A 13,909-nucleotide genomic window follows, 5' to 3' on the forward strand; every position below is an offset into this window, starting at 1 on the left:
AATAAAGACAATGGACTTCAAGAAGGCAGACTTTACCAGACACAGAGAACTGGTAGGTAAGATCCCATGGGAAGCCAGTCTAAGAGAAAAAAGAGTTCAGGAGAGTTCGCCGTTTTTCAAAGGGACATCGTTAAGGTCACAAGAGCAAACTATTCCACTGCGTAGGAAAGATAGGAAGTATGATTAAGAAGCCACCCTGGCTTAACCAGGAGATCTGCAATGACCTGAAACTCAAAAAAGTGTCATACAAGAAGTGGAAACTCGGTAAAATTACAAAGGATGAATATAAACAAACAACACAAGCATATAGGGACAACATTATAAAGGCCAAGAAACAAAATAAGACTAAACTAGCTAGGGATATAAAGGGTAACAGGAAAGTATTTTACAAATACATGAGAAGCAACAGGAAGACCAGGGACAGGGTAGGCCTTTTATTAAATGAGCAAGGAAAGACAATAACAGAAAATGCAGCATTGGTTGAAGCGTTAAATGCCTTTTTATTTATAATGCATCCGATGAAGTGAGCTGTAGCTCACAAAAGCTTACGCTCAAATAAATTTGTTAGTCTCTAAGGTGCCACAAGTACTCCTTTTCTTTTTGCGGATACAGACTAATATGGCTACTACTCTGAAACCTTTTTTATTTCAGTTTTCACCAAAAAAGTTAGCAATGATCAGACAACTAACATAGAGAACATCAGTGTAAATGGGGCAGGATTTGAGGCTAAAATAGGAAAAGAACAAGTTAAGAATTCCTTAGACAAGTTAGAAGTCTTCAAACTTGATGAAATACATCCTAGAATACTCAAAGAACTGACTGAAGAGATCTTTGAGCCATTAGCGATTATATTTGAGAACTCATGGAGGACGGGAAAGATCCCAGAGGACAGGAAAGGGCAAATATAGTATCTGTCTATAAAAAGGGGAATAAGAAAACCCAGGGAATCACAGATCAGTCAGTTTAACTTCTGTACCCGGAAAGATAATGGAGCAAATAATCAAACAATCAATTTGTTAAGCACCTATAAGATAATAAGATGATAAGTAATAGTCAACATGGATTTGTCAAGAACAAATCATGTCAAACCAATATAATATCCTTCTTTGACATGGTAACAAGCCTTGTGGATGAGGGGAAATGATAGATGTGGTATATCTTGACTTTAGTAAGGCTTTTGATACTGTCTCACATGACCTCATAAACAAACTAGGGAAATACAACCTAGATGAACCTACTATAAGGTGGGTGCACAACTGGCTGCAAAACTGCACATAGAGAGTGGTTATCAATGGCTCACAATCAAGCTGGAAGGGCATATCGAGTGTGGTCCCACAAGGATCTGGCCTGGGTCTGGTTCTAATCAATATCTTTACCAATGATTGCATACAGAGTACACTTATAAAGTTTGCGAATGATACTAAACTGGGAGGTGTTGCAAGTGCTTTGGAGGGTAGGATTATAATTCAAAATGTTCTGGACAAACTGGAGAAATGATCTAAAGTAAATAGGAGGAAATTCAATAAGGACAAATGCAAAGTTCTCCACTTAGGAAGGAATAAACAACTGCACAAATACAAAATGGAAAATGACTGCCTAGGAAGGAGTACTGCAGAAAAGGATCTGGGGGTTATAGTGGATCACAAACTGAATATGGATCAACAATGTAATACTTGTTACAAAAAAAGCAAACATTATTCTGGGCTGTATTAACTGGAGTGTTGTAAGCAAGACACAGGAAATAATTATTTCACTCTACTCTGCATTGATTAGTCCTCAGCTGAAGTATTGTGTCCAGTTCTGAGCACCATACTTTGGGAAAGATGTGGACAAACTGGAGAAAGTCTAGAGAAGAGCAACAAAAATGACTAACGGTCTAGAAAACATGACCTATGTTTAAGAAGGATGAATTCAAACTGGAACAGGTACAGAGAAGGGCTAGTAGGATGATCCGAGGAATGGAAAACTTGTCTTATGAAAGGAGACTCAAGGAGCTTGGCTTGTTTAGCCTAACTAAAAGAAGGTTGAGGGGAGATATGATTGCGCTTTATAAATATATCAGAGGGATAAATACCGGAGAGGGAGAGGAATTATTTAAGCTCAGTACCAATGTGGACACAAGAACAAATGGATATAAACTGGCCACCAGGAAATTTAGACTAGAAATTAGACGAAGGTTTCTAATCATCAGAGGAGTGAAGTTTTGGAATAGCCTTCCAAGGGAAGCAGTGGGGGCAAAAGATCTATCTGGCTTTAAGATTAAACTCAATAAGTTTATGGAGGAGATGGTATGATGGGATAAGATGGTTTTGGTAATTAAATATTCATGGTAAATAGGCCCAATGGTCTGTGATGGGATATTAGATGGGGTGGGATCCGAGTTACAAAGGAAAGAATTTTCTGTAGTATCTGGCTGATGAATCTTGCCCATATGCTCAGGATTTAGCTGATTGCCATATTTGGGGTGGGGAAGGAATTTTCTTCCAGGGCAGATTGGAAGAGGGCCTGGAGGTTTTTCGCCTTCCTCTGTAGCATGGGGCATGGGTCACTTGCTGGAGGATTCTCTGCTCCTTGAAGTCTTTAAACTACGATTTGAGGACTTCAATAGCACAGGTATAGGTGTGAGGTTTTTTGCAGGAGTGGTGGGTGAAATTCTGTGGCCTGCGTTGTGCAGGAGGTCAGACTAGATGATCATAATGGTCCCTTCTGACCTAAATATCTATGAATCTAAGATTGAAAAAATTGGGTTTGTTTAGTCTGGAGAAGAGAAGACTGGGGGGTGGTGGTGTACTGAGACAAGGTGGGCGAGGTAATATCCTTTATTGGACCAACTTCTGTTGGTGAGAGAGACAAGCTTTTGAGACCTGCAGAGCTCTTCTTCAGGTCTGGCAATGGGGGACATGATAACAGTCTTCAGGTACCTAAAAGGTTGTCATAAACAGGAGGGTGATAAATTGTTCTCCTTAGCCACTGAAGACAGGAAAAGAAGCAATAGGATTAAATTGCAGCAAGTGAGGATTAGGTTGGACACTAGGAAGAATTTCCTGAATGTCAGGGGGGTTAAGCACTGGAATAAATTGCCTAGGGAGGTTGTGGAATCTCCATCATTGGAGGTTTTTAGATCAGATTAGACAAACACCTGTCAGGGACAGTCAAGCTAATACTTAATCCTGCCTCAGTGCAGGGGACAGACTAGACAACATCTCAAGGTGCCTTCATGCCCTACATTTCTGTGATTTATGATCTGATGTCCCCCTTGTTCGCCCAGCCCAAATGTCCCCCAGCTCCACCAATGCTCCTTGCTCCTGCCCTGACCCACCCCCTCCTCATCCAGCCCCAATGACCCCCCAGCTCTGCCAATGCCCCTCACTCCTGCCCTGACGCACACCCTGCTCATCCAGCCCCAATGCCCCCAGCTCTGCCAATGGCCCTCGCTCTTGCCCTGACGCACACCCTGCTCATCCAGCCCCAATGCCCCCAGCTCTGCCAATGCCCCTCACTCCTGCCCTGACACTCCCCTGCTCATCCAGCCCCAATGCCCCCAGCTCTGCCAATGCCCCTCGCTCCTGCCCTGAGACACCCCCTGCTCATCCAGCTCCAATGCCCCCCATCTCCACCAGTGCTCCTCACTCCTGCCCTGACCGACCCCCGGCTCATCCAGCTCCAATGCCCCTCACTCCTGCCCTGACCCACCCCAGGCTCATCCAGCGCCAATGCCCCCAGCTCTGCCAATGCCCCTCACTCCTGCCCTGACCCACCCCCGGCTCATCCAGCCCCAATGCCCCCAGCTCTGCCAATGCCCCTCGCTCCTGCCCTGAGACACCCCCTGCTCATCCAGCTCCAATGCCCCCCAGCTCCACCAGTGCCCCTCACTCCTGCCCTGACACCCCCGGGTTCATCCAGCGCCAATGCCCCCAGCTCTGCCAATGCCCCTCGCTCCTGCCCTGACACTCCCCTGTTCATCCAGCCCCAATGCCCCCCATCTCCACCAGTGCCCCTCACTCCTGCCCTGACCCACCCCCGGCTCATCAAGCCCCAATGCCCCCAGCTCTGCCAATGCCCCTCACTCCTGCCCTGACCCACCCCCGGCTCATCCAGCCCCAATGCCCCCAGCTCTGCCAATGCCCCTCGCTCCTGCCCTGAGACACCCCCTGCTCATCCAGCTCCAATGCCCCCCAGCTCCACCAGTGCCCCTCACTCCTGCCCTGACACCCCCGGCTCATCCAGCTCTGTCTGTTGTTAGGACTGAGGCACACAGAAGCGACCATCTCACTGCAGTCCCTTGCCTATTGTTGCTTGCCAGAGCACATGTCTGAACCCAGCATGTGGCAGTGAAAGGCCGATGCCCTTGGCTGCCCAGCAGATGGTGTTGCTGGTGAGCTCTTACCGGGGAGGCCAGCGACATGAGGGTGGTACTGGGAGTGGAGGGAGGGTCCAGGACCAGCTCTGGTTTAGCTGCAAGACAGAAGGCAGCAGACAGTGAGCATGCAGAATGACAGCAAAGCCAGGCTGGGGCTTCCTGACGTCCCCTTCCACCAGAGTGAGCGGCCAGCATCAGGAAGCCTTGCAGGGAGATGCAGACTGACTCCTGCTGCCACCTCCTGGTTCTCAGGGTAGAGGGTCTGGGCCCAACAGCCCCAGGGAGGTGCTGCAGGGACTGACCAAGCCTGGGAAGTAGGGTAGGGCTGGAATGCAGATTCCAGCCTTTGTTTCTTTGCAAATCAAGCCAAACAGGGAAGGGGCAGGGGGCTGAGTGCTGACATGCCACAGCTGATCTGGACTGTGTTGACCTACTCACAGGTACTCCTGGGACCTGGGTACCTGGTGTTACAGAGACAGAGCTACAGGCCCAGGAAACTGCAGGATTTGTCAGTAGAATGAGGCACCGCATCCAGGCAGGGCAGGGCTGGCAAGAGGTTTGAGGTGATCACCAAACGTGGCAATCCATGATCCCTCTGCATGCTGGCACAGACCTTGTCATGTGCTCACATTGACATTGGCTGCAGACCCCAAGGCTTGGCATGGAGCAGGTAGCAGGTTTAGAACAAACAAAAGGAACATTTCTTCACACAACGCGCAGTCAACCAAAGGAACTCTTTGCCAGAGGATGTTGTGAAGGCCAAGACTATATAACAAGAAAAGAAGTACTTGTGGCACCTTAGAGACTAACAAATTTTGAACTATAGGGTACAGATATGGGGACCCGCATGAAAGACCCCCTAAGCTTATTCTTACCAGCTTAGGTTAAAAACTTCCCCAAGGTACAAACTTTGCCTTGTCCTTGAACAGTATGCTGCCACCACCAAGCGTTTTAAACAAAGAACAGGGAAAGAGCTCACTTGGAGATGTCTTTCCCCAAAATATCCCCCTCCCCCAAGCCCTACACACCCCCTTTCCTGGGGAGGCTTGAAAATAATACCCTCACCAATTTGTCTCGGGCTGCCCCTTCTGCTATTCGCTCCAACTGCTACTCGTTTTTTTTCTTTTCTGCCACCTCCACCCATTTGGCTCCAACCTCTCCAGCCTCGATTACAGTTTTGGTCTTCCCATCTAGGATGTACCTTTCTATTTCCTCAGGAACACCCTGCATGCATCCGATGAAGTGAGCTGTAGCTCACGAAAACTTATGCTCAAATAAATTTGTTAGTCTCTAAGGTGCCACAAGTCCTCCTTTTATTTTTGCGGATACAGACAAACACGGCTGCTACTCTGAAACCTGTCAAGACTATAACAGTGTTCAAAGAAGAACTAGTTAAATTCATGGAGGACAGGTCCATCAATGGCTATAAGCCAGGATGGGCAGGGATGGTGTTCCTAGCCTCTGTCTGCCAGAAGCTGGCAATGGGCGACAGGGGATGGATCACTTGATGGTGACCTGTTCTGTTTATTCCCTCTGGGGCACCAGTCTTTGACCACTGTTGGAAGACAGGACACTGGGCTAAATGGACCTTTGGTCTGACCCAGTATGACCATTCTTATGTTCTTATGAATGTCTGGCCCAGACTGTGCCTACTGAGGTACTGCAGCCATTGAGCTCCTCCTCTCTTCCGGGTGGTCACCCAGACCAGAGGGGCCACAGTACCCAGCCTGGGGCAGAGCAGCTCCCCCCATATTTCTCAGCATGCGGGGCCCCTGGCTCTCCCAAGAGGATGGGTTCCCTCACTGTCATGGGTTCTGGGGCAGGGCGCTGCACGGGGAGGTGAATGATCCCAGGTGGTGAAACAGCAGCGCTAACCAAGCTCCCAATCTGTGTGACTAGCATTGGGCCCAGGGTTCAGATCCTGCCCCACAGCTGGGCACTCACAGCACCCTATGGACAACTGTACCCGTCCTGCCCTTGCCAGGGTCGCCAATGGCCTCCTCCCAGCCAAGGTGGAGTCACCGCAGCCCTGCGCTCTTCTGGGTCTCCCTGCAGCCTTGGATACAGGTGCTGTGATCACCCGTCCTCACCTGCCTGCTGAGACACCGCTGCCCTGTCAGCACCCCGTGCCCTTAGCCAGCGGCTCAGGGCTCTCACTCCCAGTGCCTCCTGCAGGCAGCGATTCCCAAACTCAAGCTCCCGGGTGACTCCTCCTACAGTTCAGCCACCATCTCAGACTCATTTCTCTGTACTCCTCCTCCTCTGCCGAGCTCCTGCTCCCCCCAGCTCTCTCCTGCCCTGGATGCTTCTTCCACATCATGGTAGCCTGTGGATCAGCGGGCCAGGGAAAGAGCGTCGCTGGCATGAACAGAGGAGGCCAGGTGCCTGCAGCAACACAATGCCATGGAGTGGGGTGTGGCAGGGGAGTGGCATCAAATGAGATGAGTAATGAGCCCAAAGATGGGGTGCTACCAGCCCATGCCCAGATATCAGTTCCCCTTCCCCTCTCTGGAAAGCAGGGTCAGCCCATCTGCCACCATCCTCCGGCCGAACAGCCTGGTACCAGCTTCCCACTCCATCTGAATGAAACCAGCTGGCCAGATGGGGGCAGTCAGACGCCCTGAGCCAGCGGCAAATGGCAACCCCCCAAAGCAATCCCCCACCCTGTTACCTGCAGTCAGGAGCTGGGTCAGGCAGGGGTTGGGCACAGCCATGCGTGGGGGCACAGGGAGTCCCATGGGTCTCTTTGTCTTGGGGCTAGCTGGCTTCACCATTGGCCTGCTGCCCCCAGGCGGCGACTGCTCTTTGGGGGTGGCAAACCTGGGGCCGCTCAGCATCACGGGGGGCAGGGGCTGGGCTCTGGACAGAGCAGGGTATGCTGTTGGCAGAAGGTCCACGCTGTAGCCCAGGCCTGGTGCGTGCTGGGTAGAGGATGGCATGGAGAGCGAAGAGCCACTAATGGAGCCGGAGTAATGGAATTTGGATCTCGGTGCTGAAGCCGGTGGGTACAGGGGGTCCTGACCCAGCAGGAAGGCGCCTGGGGGGGCTGCTGGGGTGCAGTAGGAAGGGCCGAAGGGCTCCATGCTGAGACTGTTGCTGGGGAGCCCATAATGGAGCGGGGGCTTGTGCTTGAGGTCAGCGCACAGGCCGCTGCAGGGGTCCACGGGCTGCGGGGCTGGCTGGAAATCGGGGCTGAGGAAGGAGCCAGGCAGGCAGAGCTGGGAGGAGCAGTTGCTGCTAGACTGAAAGAGACAGAGGCAGATTACAGAGCATATGCTCCTGGACTGCTGGATTGGACCAGGACCGAGAGGGGCAGGGATAACAGACTGCACGGGAGATGGGGACAGAGCCCGCTGTGCAGCAGCACGGCAGCCTGGCACCATTGCTCTGGTGAAGAAAACACAGAGGGCAGAGCAAACCCAGGGCCAGAGAGAAGCAGATCAGGACGTGATCCCTGCCTGGAGACCTGCTCACCTGTAGGTGGCCATTGGGTGGGACTGGGGCATCAACGTAGCTGGCAGGCAGGGCTCTGGAGGCCATCAGTGGGTTGGTGTGGCTGGCAGGTGGGACACTGCTGCTGCTGTATAGGGTGTCAGCCATGGGCGTGAAGCAGGGCTGCTCTTGGTAGTTCAGATGCATCTGTGAAGGCAGTGGGCGGTGGCCGGTGAAGAGATCTGCAAGGCAAAACAGAGATATGTAGACCCCCACCTCCTGAGGCAGCCCAAGCCCATGCTAGCCAGCCCCATGAGCAGGTACAGAGTTTACCCTTACAGCACAGTCCCAGCCAGAGCACTGGGCCACCCGAGCTGACAGCCTGCCTCCCGCAGCAGCCCACCCTGGTGCAGAGAAAATGTCCCATGAGCCTGAGCAGTTGTGCAAGAATCGACATGGGGAAAATCATTCCTCCCTGCCCCCTGCAGGGCAGCTCACCCCTGCCCCCCAGCCCCTGGCAAGGGACCATTATCCTTCTGTCAGAGACCAGCTCCACACATTTAAAGCCATGCAGGCCTCCAGCCCACCTTAACCCAGCTACAGTATGTACTCCCCAGGCTCCTGCCTGCCAAGGACCAGCCCCCTTCATATCTCCTGTCTGAGAGCGGCTGGGGGGGTTCTCAGGGGGAGGGGCTGCTTGGCTCACTCTCCCCTTCCCAGCATCATCCCTCCATCAGTCCCCCAAAGTGCCTCCTTCCCAGGCCCCATCAGCCTGGGCTTTGCACCCTTTCCTGGCCCAGGCAGCAGCACAGTGGGGCGGGGTGTTACTATCGCACGGGGGGAGCTCTCTGCGGGGATGCTGGGAGCGGGGAAGACACACTCCCTAAAGCAAGAGGCAAGGCTGGTGTGCTGGGCCAGGTCCTGCCAGATACGACCTGGCTTGTGGCAGGACTCCATGCTGAGCTCCCAACCAGTCCTGGTTAGCGTGCCTGGCCCAGGTTTGGCAGCACAGTCCAGACACTGCTGGGACTCACAGTCCAGGCCGGTCAGAGACAGCTGCTGCCCCACATGCCCAGACTGGAGGAGCAGTGTGCCCACCTGCCCCATGCTCAGACAGGCACAGTGGGCTACGCCGACAGCTGCCTGTGCCCTGGCATTCCAAGCCTCCAATAACCAGGAGTTGTAATACCCGCCCCAGCCACCTTGGGCTTTTCTGCCCAGTGTCCCCACTGGGAGCAAGGACCAGCTGCCCTGCTTCTCACTCACCCCACAGAACTTTCTTTCCCAAATTCAGAAGCAGCCTCGCGTGCCCCCACCCCCACGTGGACAGGCCCATCAGAGGCATTTCAGCGTCTCCTCATGGCTAGGGGAGGCTTATGATGGCAGGGATGGAGGTCTTCCAGAGTAGCCATGGTTTTGCTCACCAATTTTTCTGCCTCTAGCTGAGGTGAAGGGGTGTCAGCATCCCCTGGCTCTCCCTCGTGGGTTCTGGGGGATCGGGGTAGTGGGGTGGGGCTAAGGGAGTTCCTAGCTCCCCATGCTCTATGTGGCAGCAGCAATTGTGAAATGCTGGAGTTTCTGGTGCAAAGAGGAAAGAGGCAGCTCTGTGCAGCCCCTACGCCAGGGGCCCAGCCGTGCTGCACACAGGGAGAGGTACACAGGAAAACCCTCCCATGCCGCAGGGGAGCCACCGCCTGCAGCAGGGCGGGACCCTTCTTCCTCTCCCATCCGTCCAGCCATGGCAAGCATGGTCCTCGGGGCGAGGCCAGCCTGCAGCAGGGCTGAGCCCCTCTGGGCTTCATCCTGCACCAGCCTGAGCAGAGCGGGAAGCCCCTGGAGAACAGAAGGGAGATATCACCCAGCTCTGCAGCTCCAGCTCCAGCCTCCAATTCCACGGGCTGGTGGGATCAGCATGTGTGCTGCTGTGTGGGGTGTAACCAGCTCGGACAGCCCTGGGTCCCATGTGTGTCCCCTCCCCCAGCCTTGGGTCCCAGGCATGTCCCCCTCCCCCAGCTCAGCCAACCCTGGGTCCCACATGTGTCATCTCCCCCAGCCCTGGGTCCCACATGTGCCCCTCCTCCAGCCTTGGGTCCCATGTGTGTCCCCTCCACCAGACCTGGGTCCCATGTGTGTCCCCTCCTTTGGCTTTGGGTCCCACATGTGTCCCTTCCCGCAGCTCGGCCAGCCCAGGTCCCTCATGTGCTGGGTGCCATGTTAACTCCTGCATACATTCCCCATCACCCTGGTGAGCTTTATCCCACTGAGGCTCCTGGCCTAAGAGCGGTGCTGGGGGATAGGGCCCTGCCTAGCATGGCAGTGCCAGGCTAACGCCCCGCCGGCGGTCTGGGTGGAGATTTATTTTCATTGTAGGCTTTGAGTCCCCCATGTCCGTGCTGTAACCTTGCGTGTGGCCTGTGGCTAACCACATCCTGTGGCCTTCCCGAAGCCAGGCCCCATGACCCTGCTGCGACTCTGCTCTCCCTTCCTGTCCCCATACCCAAACCCGCTACTTCCGCAGGCTCAGACAGGCACAGCACAAAGTGCTGGGCAGGCATTTTTGGGCCTGCCACCTCCATGCGGGGCATGACCTTCACCCTGTAACCCCCCTTCCCTCTGGGGCAGTGCCTGGTCTGCGGGGCTCCTGGGCTTCTAATGGGCCTGGCTGAGCACCTAGCCCCAGCCACTGATCATGCTAGTGCCTCAGGCCCCTTTGGAAGGGGCCCTGTGCCACACGCTGCCCTCTGGGGCCCTGTTAGGGGCAGATCAGAGGAAGGAGGGCCAGGGCGGAGTTGGCCTGGGTTGTGCACTGTGCAAACCAGTGTGCTGAGGCCATGTGCTCAGGTCTCTGACAGGGGTCGGGGTGCTGCTAGCCCAACAACAGGTTTGCTGGAGAGGAGGCAGCCTCATGCTACGTGTGAAGGCAGGCATGCAAGGGCAGCCAGCTGCCCAAGCGGGGTTGTGCCCAGGCATCTGTACACATGGCACAGGGCCATGTCTGACACAAGCCCTGGCCGTGGGTCTCACTAAGATCAGCCTCTCCGGACAGGAGGGATTTGAGAGGCTTGGGCTCCACCATAGAAACATAGAATCATAGAATATCAGGGTTGGAAGGGACCTCAGGAGGTCATCTAGTCCAACCCCCTGCTCAAAAGCAGGACCCATCCCCAATTAAATCATCCCAGCCAAGGCTTTGTCAAGCCTGACCTTAAAAACTTCTAAGGAAGGAGATTCCACCACCTCCCTAGGCAACGCATTCCAGTGTTTCACCACCCTCCTAGTGAAAAAGTTTTTCCTAATATCCAACCTAAACCTCCCCCACTGCAACTTGAGACCATTACTCCTTGCCTGTCCTCTTCCATCACTGAGAATAGTCTAGAACCATCCTCTCTGGAACTACCTCTCAGGTAGTTGAAAGCAGCTATCAAATCCCCCCTCATTCTTCTCTTCTGCAGACTAAACAATCCCAGTTCCCTCAGCCTCTCCTCATAACTCATGTGTTCCAGACCCCTAATCATTTTTGTTGCCCTTCGCTGGACTCTCTCCAATTTATCCACATCCTTCTTGTAGTGTGGGGCCCAAAACTGGACACAGTACTCCAGATGAGGCCTCACCAATGTCGAATAGAGGGGGACGATCACGTCCCTCGATCTGCTCGCTATGCCCCTACTTATACATCCCCAAATGCCATTGGCCTTCTTGGCAACAAGGGCACACTGCTGACTCATATCCAGCTTCTCGTCCACTGTCACCCCTAGGTCCTTTTCCGCAGAACTGCTGCCCAGACATTCGGTCCCTAGTCTGTAGCTGTGCATTGGGTTCTTCCGTCCTAAGTGCAGGACCCTGCACTTATCCTTATTGAACCTCATCAGATCTCTTTTGGCCCAATCCTCCAATTTGTCTAGGTCCCTCTGGATCCTATCCCTGCCCTCCAGCGTATCTACCACTCCTCCCAGTTTAGTATCATCCGCAAATTTGCTGAGTGCAATCCACACCATCCTCCAGATCATTTATGAAGATATTGAACAAAACCGGCCCCAGGACCGACCCCTGGGGCACTCCACTTGACACCGGCTGCCAACTAGACATGGAGCCATTGATCACTACCCGTTGAGCCCGACAATCTAGCCAACTTTCTACCCACCTTATAGTGCATTCATCCAGCCCATACTTCTTTAACTTGCTGACAAGAATACTACAACCATGACTGTACCTCGGTCCTACAGCCAAGTTGCTGTCCCCCTGGAAGCTGACCGTCTGCCCACCCAGCCTGGCAGAGATTCCTCAGCCCCTTCACATGTACACCTGCAGCTCTCCAGCACCTGGTGCCCCTGGGCAGGCTGCTGGATATCTGCTGCCTGCTGCCTTCCCGCTTCCCCTTCCACTGCCCCATGAGTGCTGTTTATGGCACAGCACTGCCTAGCAAGAACCCTTGGCCAGGAGCCCAACCCCTGACCTTGTGTGGGTGCTGGTCCCCAGGTGCCTGCTGCAGGGTGTTCGCCATCTGCTGGATCCAGGGATGCCACAGGCTCCGTCAAAACCCAAGCCCCAGATCTCAGCACTGCCCTGGCTGGGAAGAGCTGACTGGTTCTCTCTAGGGTTCATCTACACTGCAATTCCCAGCTCAGGTAGATGTACATGGGCTAGCTCTGATGGAGCTGCCGTGCTGAGAACAGCAGCGTAGCCAGTGCAGGCTGGCTGCCTGATGACAACCCGATCTCAGGTCCCAGGTACGTGCTCAGGTGGCTAGCCGCACTGCTGCTGCTACTCTGCTAGTCGTCTCATGCTAGCTCAGTCAAAGCACCAGTGCACATATGTCTGTCTGAGCTGGGACTTACACCTCCCCCTGCAGCAAAGCCGTACCCTAGAGACCAGAGGCACTGTGTCTAGCAGGGAATGCACTAAGGGACGGGGATCCCAGTAGAGCCAAGAGCTTGTTTTGGTACCAGCTACCCTAGGGGAACCCCGGCATTAACCAGTCACAGGCCAACCCCACCACTAACCATCCCACTCAGCCTCATGTCCATTGCAAACTCATCAGGGCAGCAGGGTCCTAGTCTCTACGGCTCAGCTCCCAGCAGCTGGGCAGATAGTTCTGAATGGGACTCCCGGGGCTCTGACATTTCCTCAGGCTGAGGCCATCTGGGGAGTGAGCCCTGTGGTACTGCCTCGGAAAATGCTTCTCTTCTCTACAGAGCTGGTAACCCCAGAGGCCCCACTTTCACTTGTGTAAAGTTGCCTCCTTTAGGGACACACTGGTGAGTGTAGGGGCCCAAGGAGGAGAGAGGAGAGACCCAGCTCTGCCCTGCCCACAGCGGATGTGCAAGGCAGCCATTCTGCACCCACTTTGCACAGGTGTAAGTAACTCAGAGTCAGGAGCCCAGCCCCAACCTGTGCCATTCAGCCATGTTCATGGGGGAGGTGCTGTCGTGGGCGTCTCGGGTTACTCGGCGCAGTATCCCAGGATCTCAGCCATACAAAGTGCGAAGCCCCATGATCACCCAGAGATGCCAAAGCCAGCCTCCCCCACCTGCTCTTCTCTGGCAGAGGGGCTGGGCTGTTCCCATGGCCAGGGGAATGAGCTGCCGGCACAGTGTATATTTTAGGCATTTCCCTGGTGCTCAATTCGATTCCTCAGGGGACCTCTCTGAGTGCACAACAGAGACAGGCAGCAAGCCCTGCCCAATTGCTTCTCAGTGCAGAGACGGTATGTGCCCCCTTATTCCCCAGGACAGACTAATACTCTCCCCAGACCCTTCTGTCCCAGTCACACCTCCCCTCCTTTCCTAGCACATGGTCCTGGGCACCGGCTGCTGTGTCCCCCTGGGCTGGTGAAGGTAACCATGATGGGCTGGAGTGCTAGCTTAGAGCAGGAGCTCATGCTGACAGCCCAATACCTGAGCTCCCAAGCCCTTTGCCCCAGTGGCAAGAGTACTGGGGCTGTCCTCAGTAGAGTCCTGGGGGCGGTACAGTTCCTTCTTGTGTCTTTTCCACCCTCCCCAGCTTCCAAATCAAAGCCTCTTCAGTGCCATCCCTGGGCTTTAACCCTCTCGCCCCCAGTCCATGGAGAACGGAGGGGCTGTCCTTCGGGAGAGCCAGGCTAGCCCAGCCCCGCAGCAG

General features: G+C 54.3%; 1 protein-coding gene across 1 annotated transcript in view; it reads right to left on the reverse strand.

The window, feature by feature from the left end:
• MLXIPL (MLX interacting protein like) overlaps positions 1 to 13,909 on the reverse strand; it is a 57,133-nt gene that overhangs the window by 14,325 nt on the left and 28,899 nt on the right. Inside the window, exons 8-10 of the mRNA XM_077836638.1 lie at positions 7,835 to 8,034; positions 7,032 to 7,602; positions 4,388 to 4,455 (exon numbers count right to left, since the gene is read on the reverse strand). Of these exons, the coding sequence (XP_077692764.1) occupies positions 4,388 to 4,455; positions 7,032 to 7,602; positions 7,835 to 8,034 (839 nt within the window). The remainder of the gene's footprint in view (positions 1 to 4,387; positions 4,456 to 7,031; positions 7,603 to 7,834; positions 8,035 to 13,909) is intronic.

The sequence above is a fragment of the Eretmochelys imbricata genome, chromosome 17 (assembly GCF_965152235.1).
Source record: "Eretmochelys imbricata isolate rEreImb1 chromosome 17, rEreImb1.hap1, whole genome shotgun sequence".
In the NCBI taxonomy this organism is placed as follows: domain Eukaryota; kingdom Metazoa; phylum Chordata; order Testudines; family Cheloniidae; genus Eretmochelys; species Eretmochelys imbricata.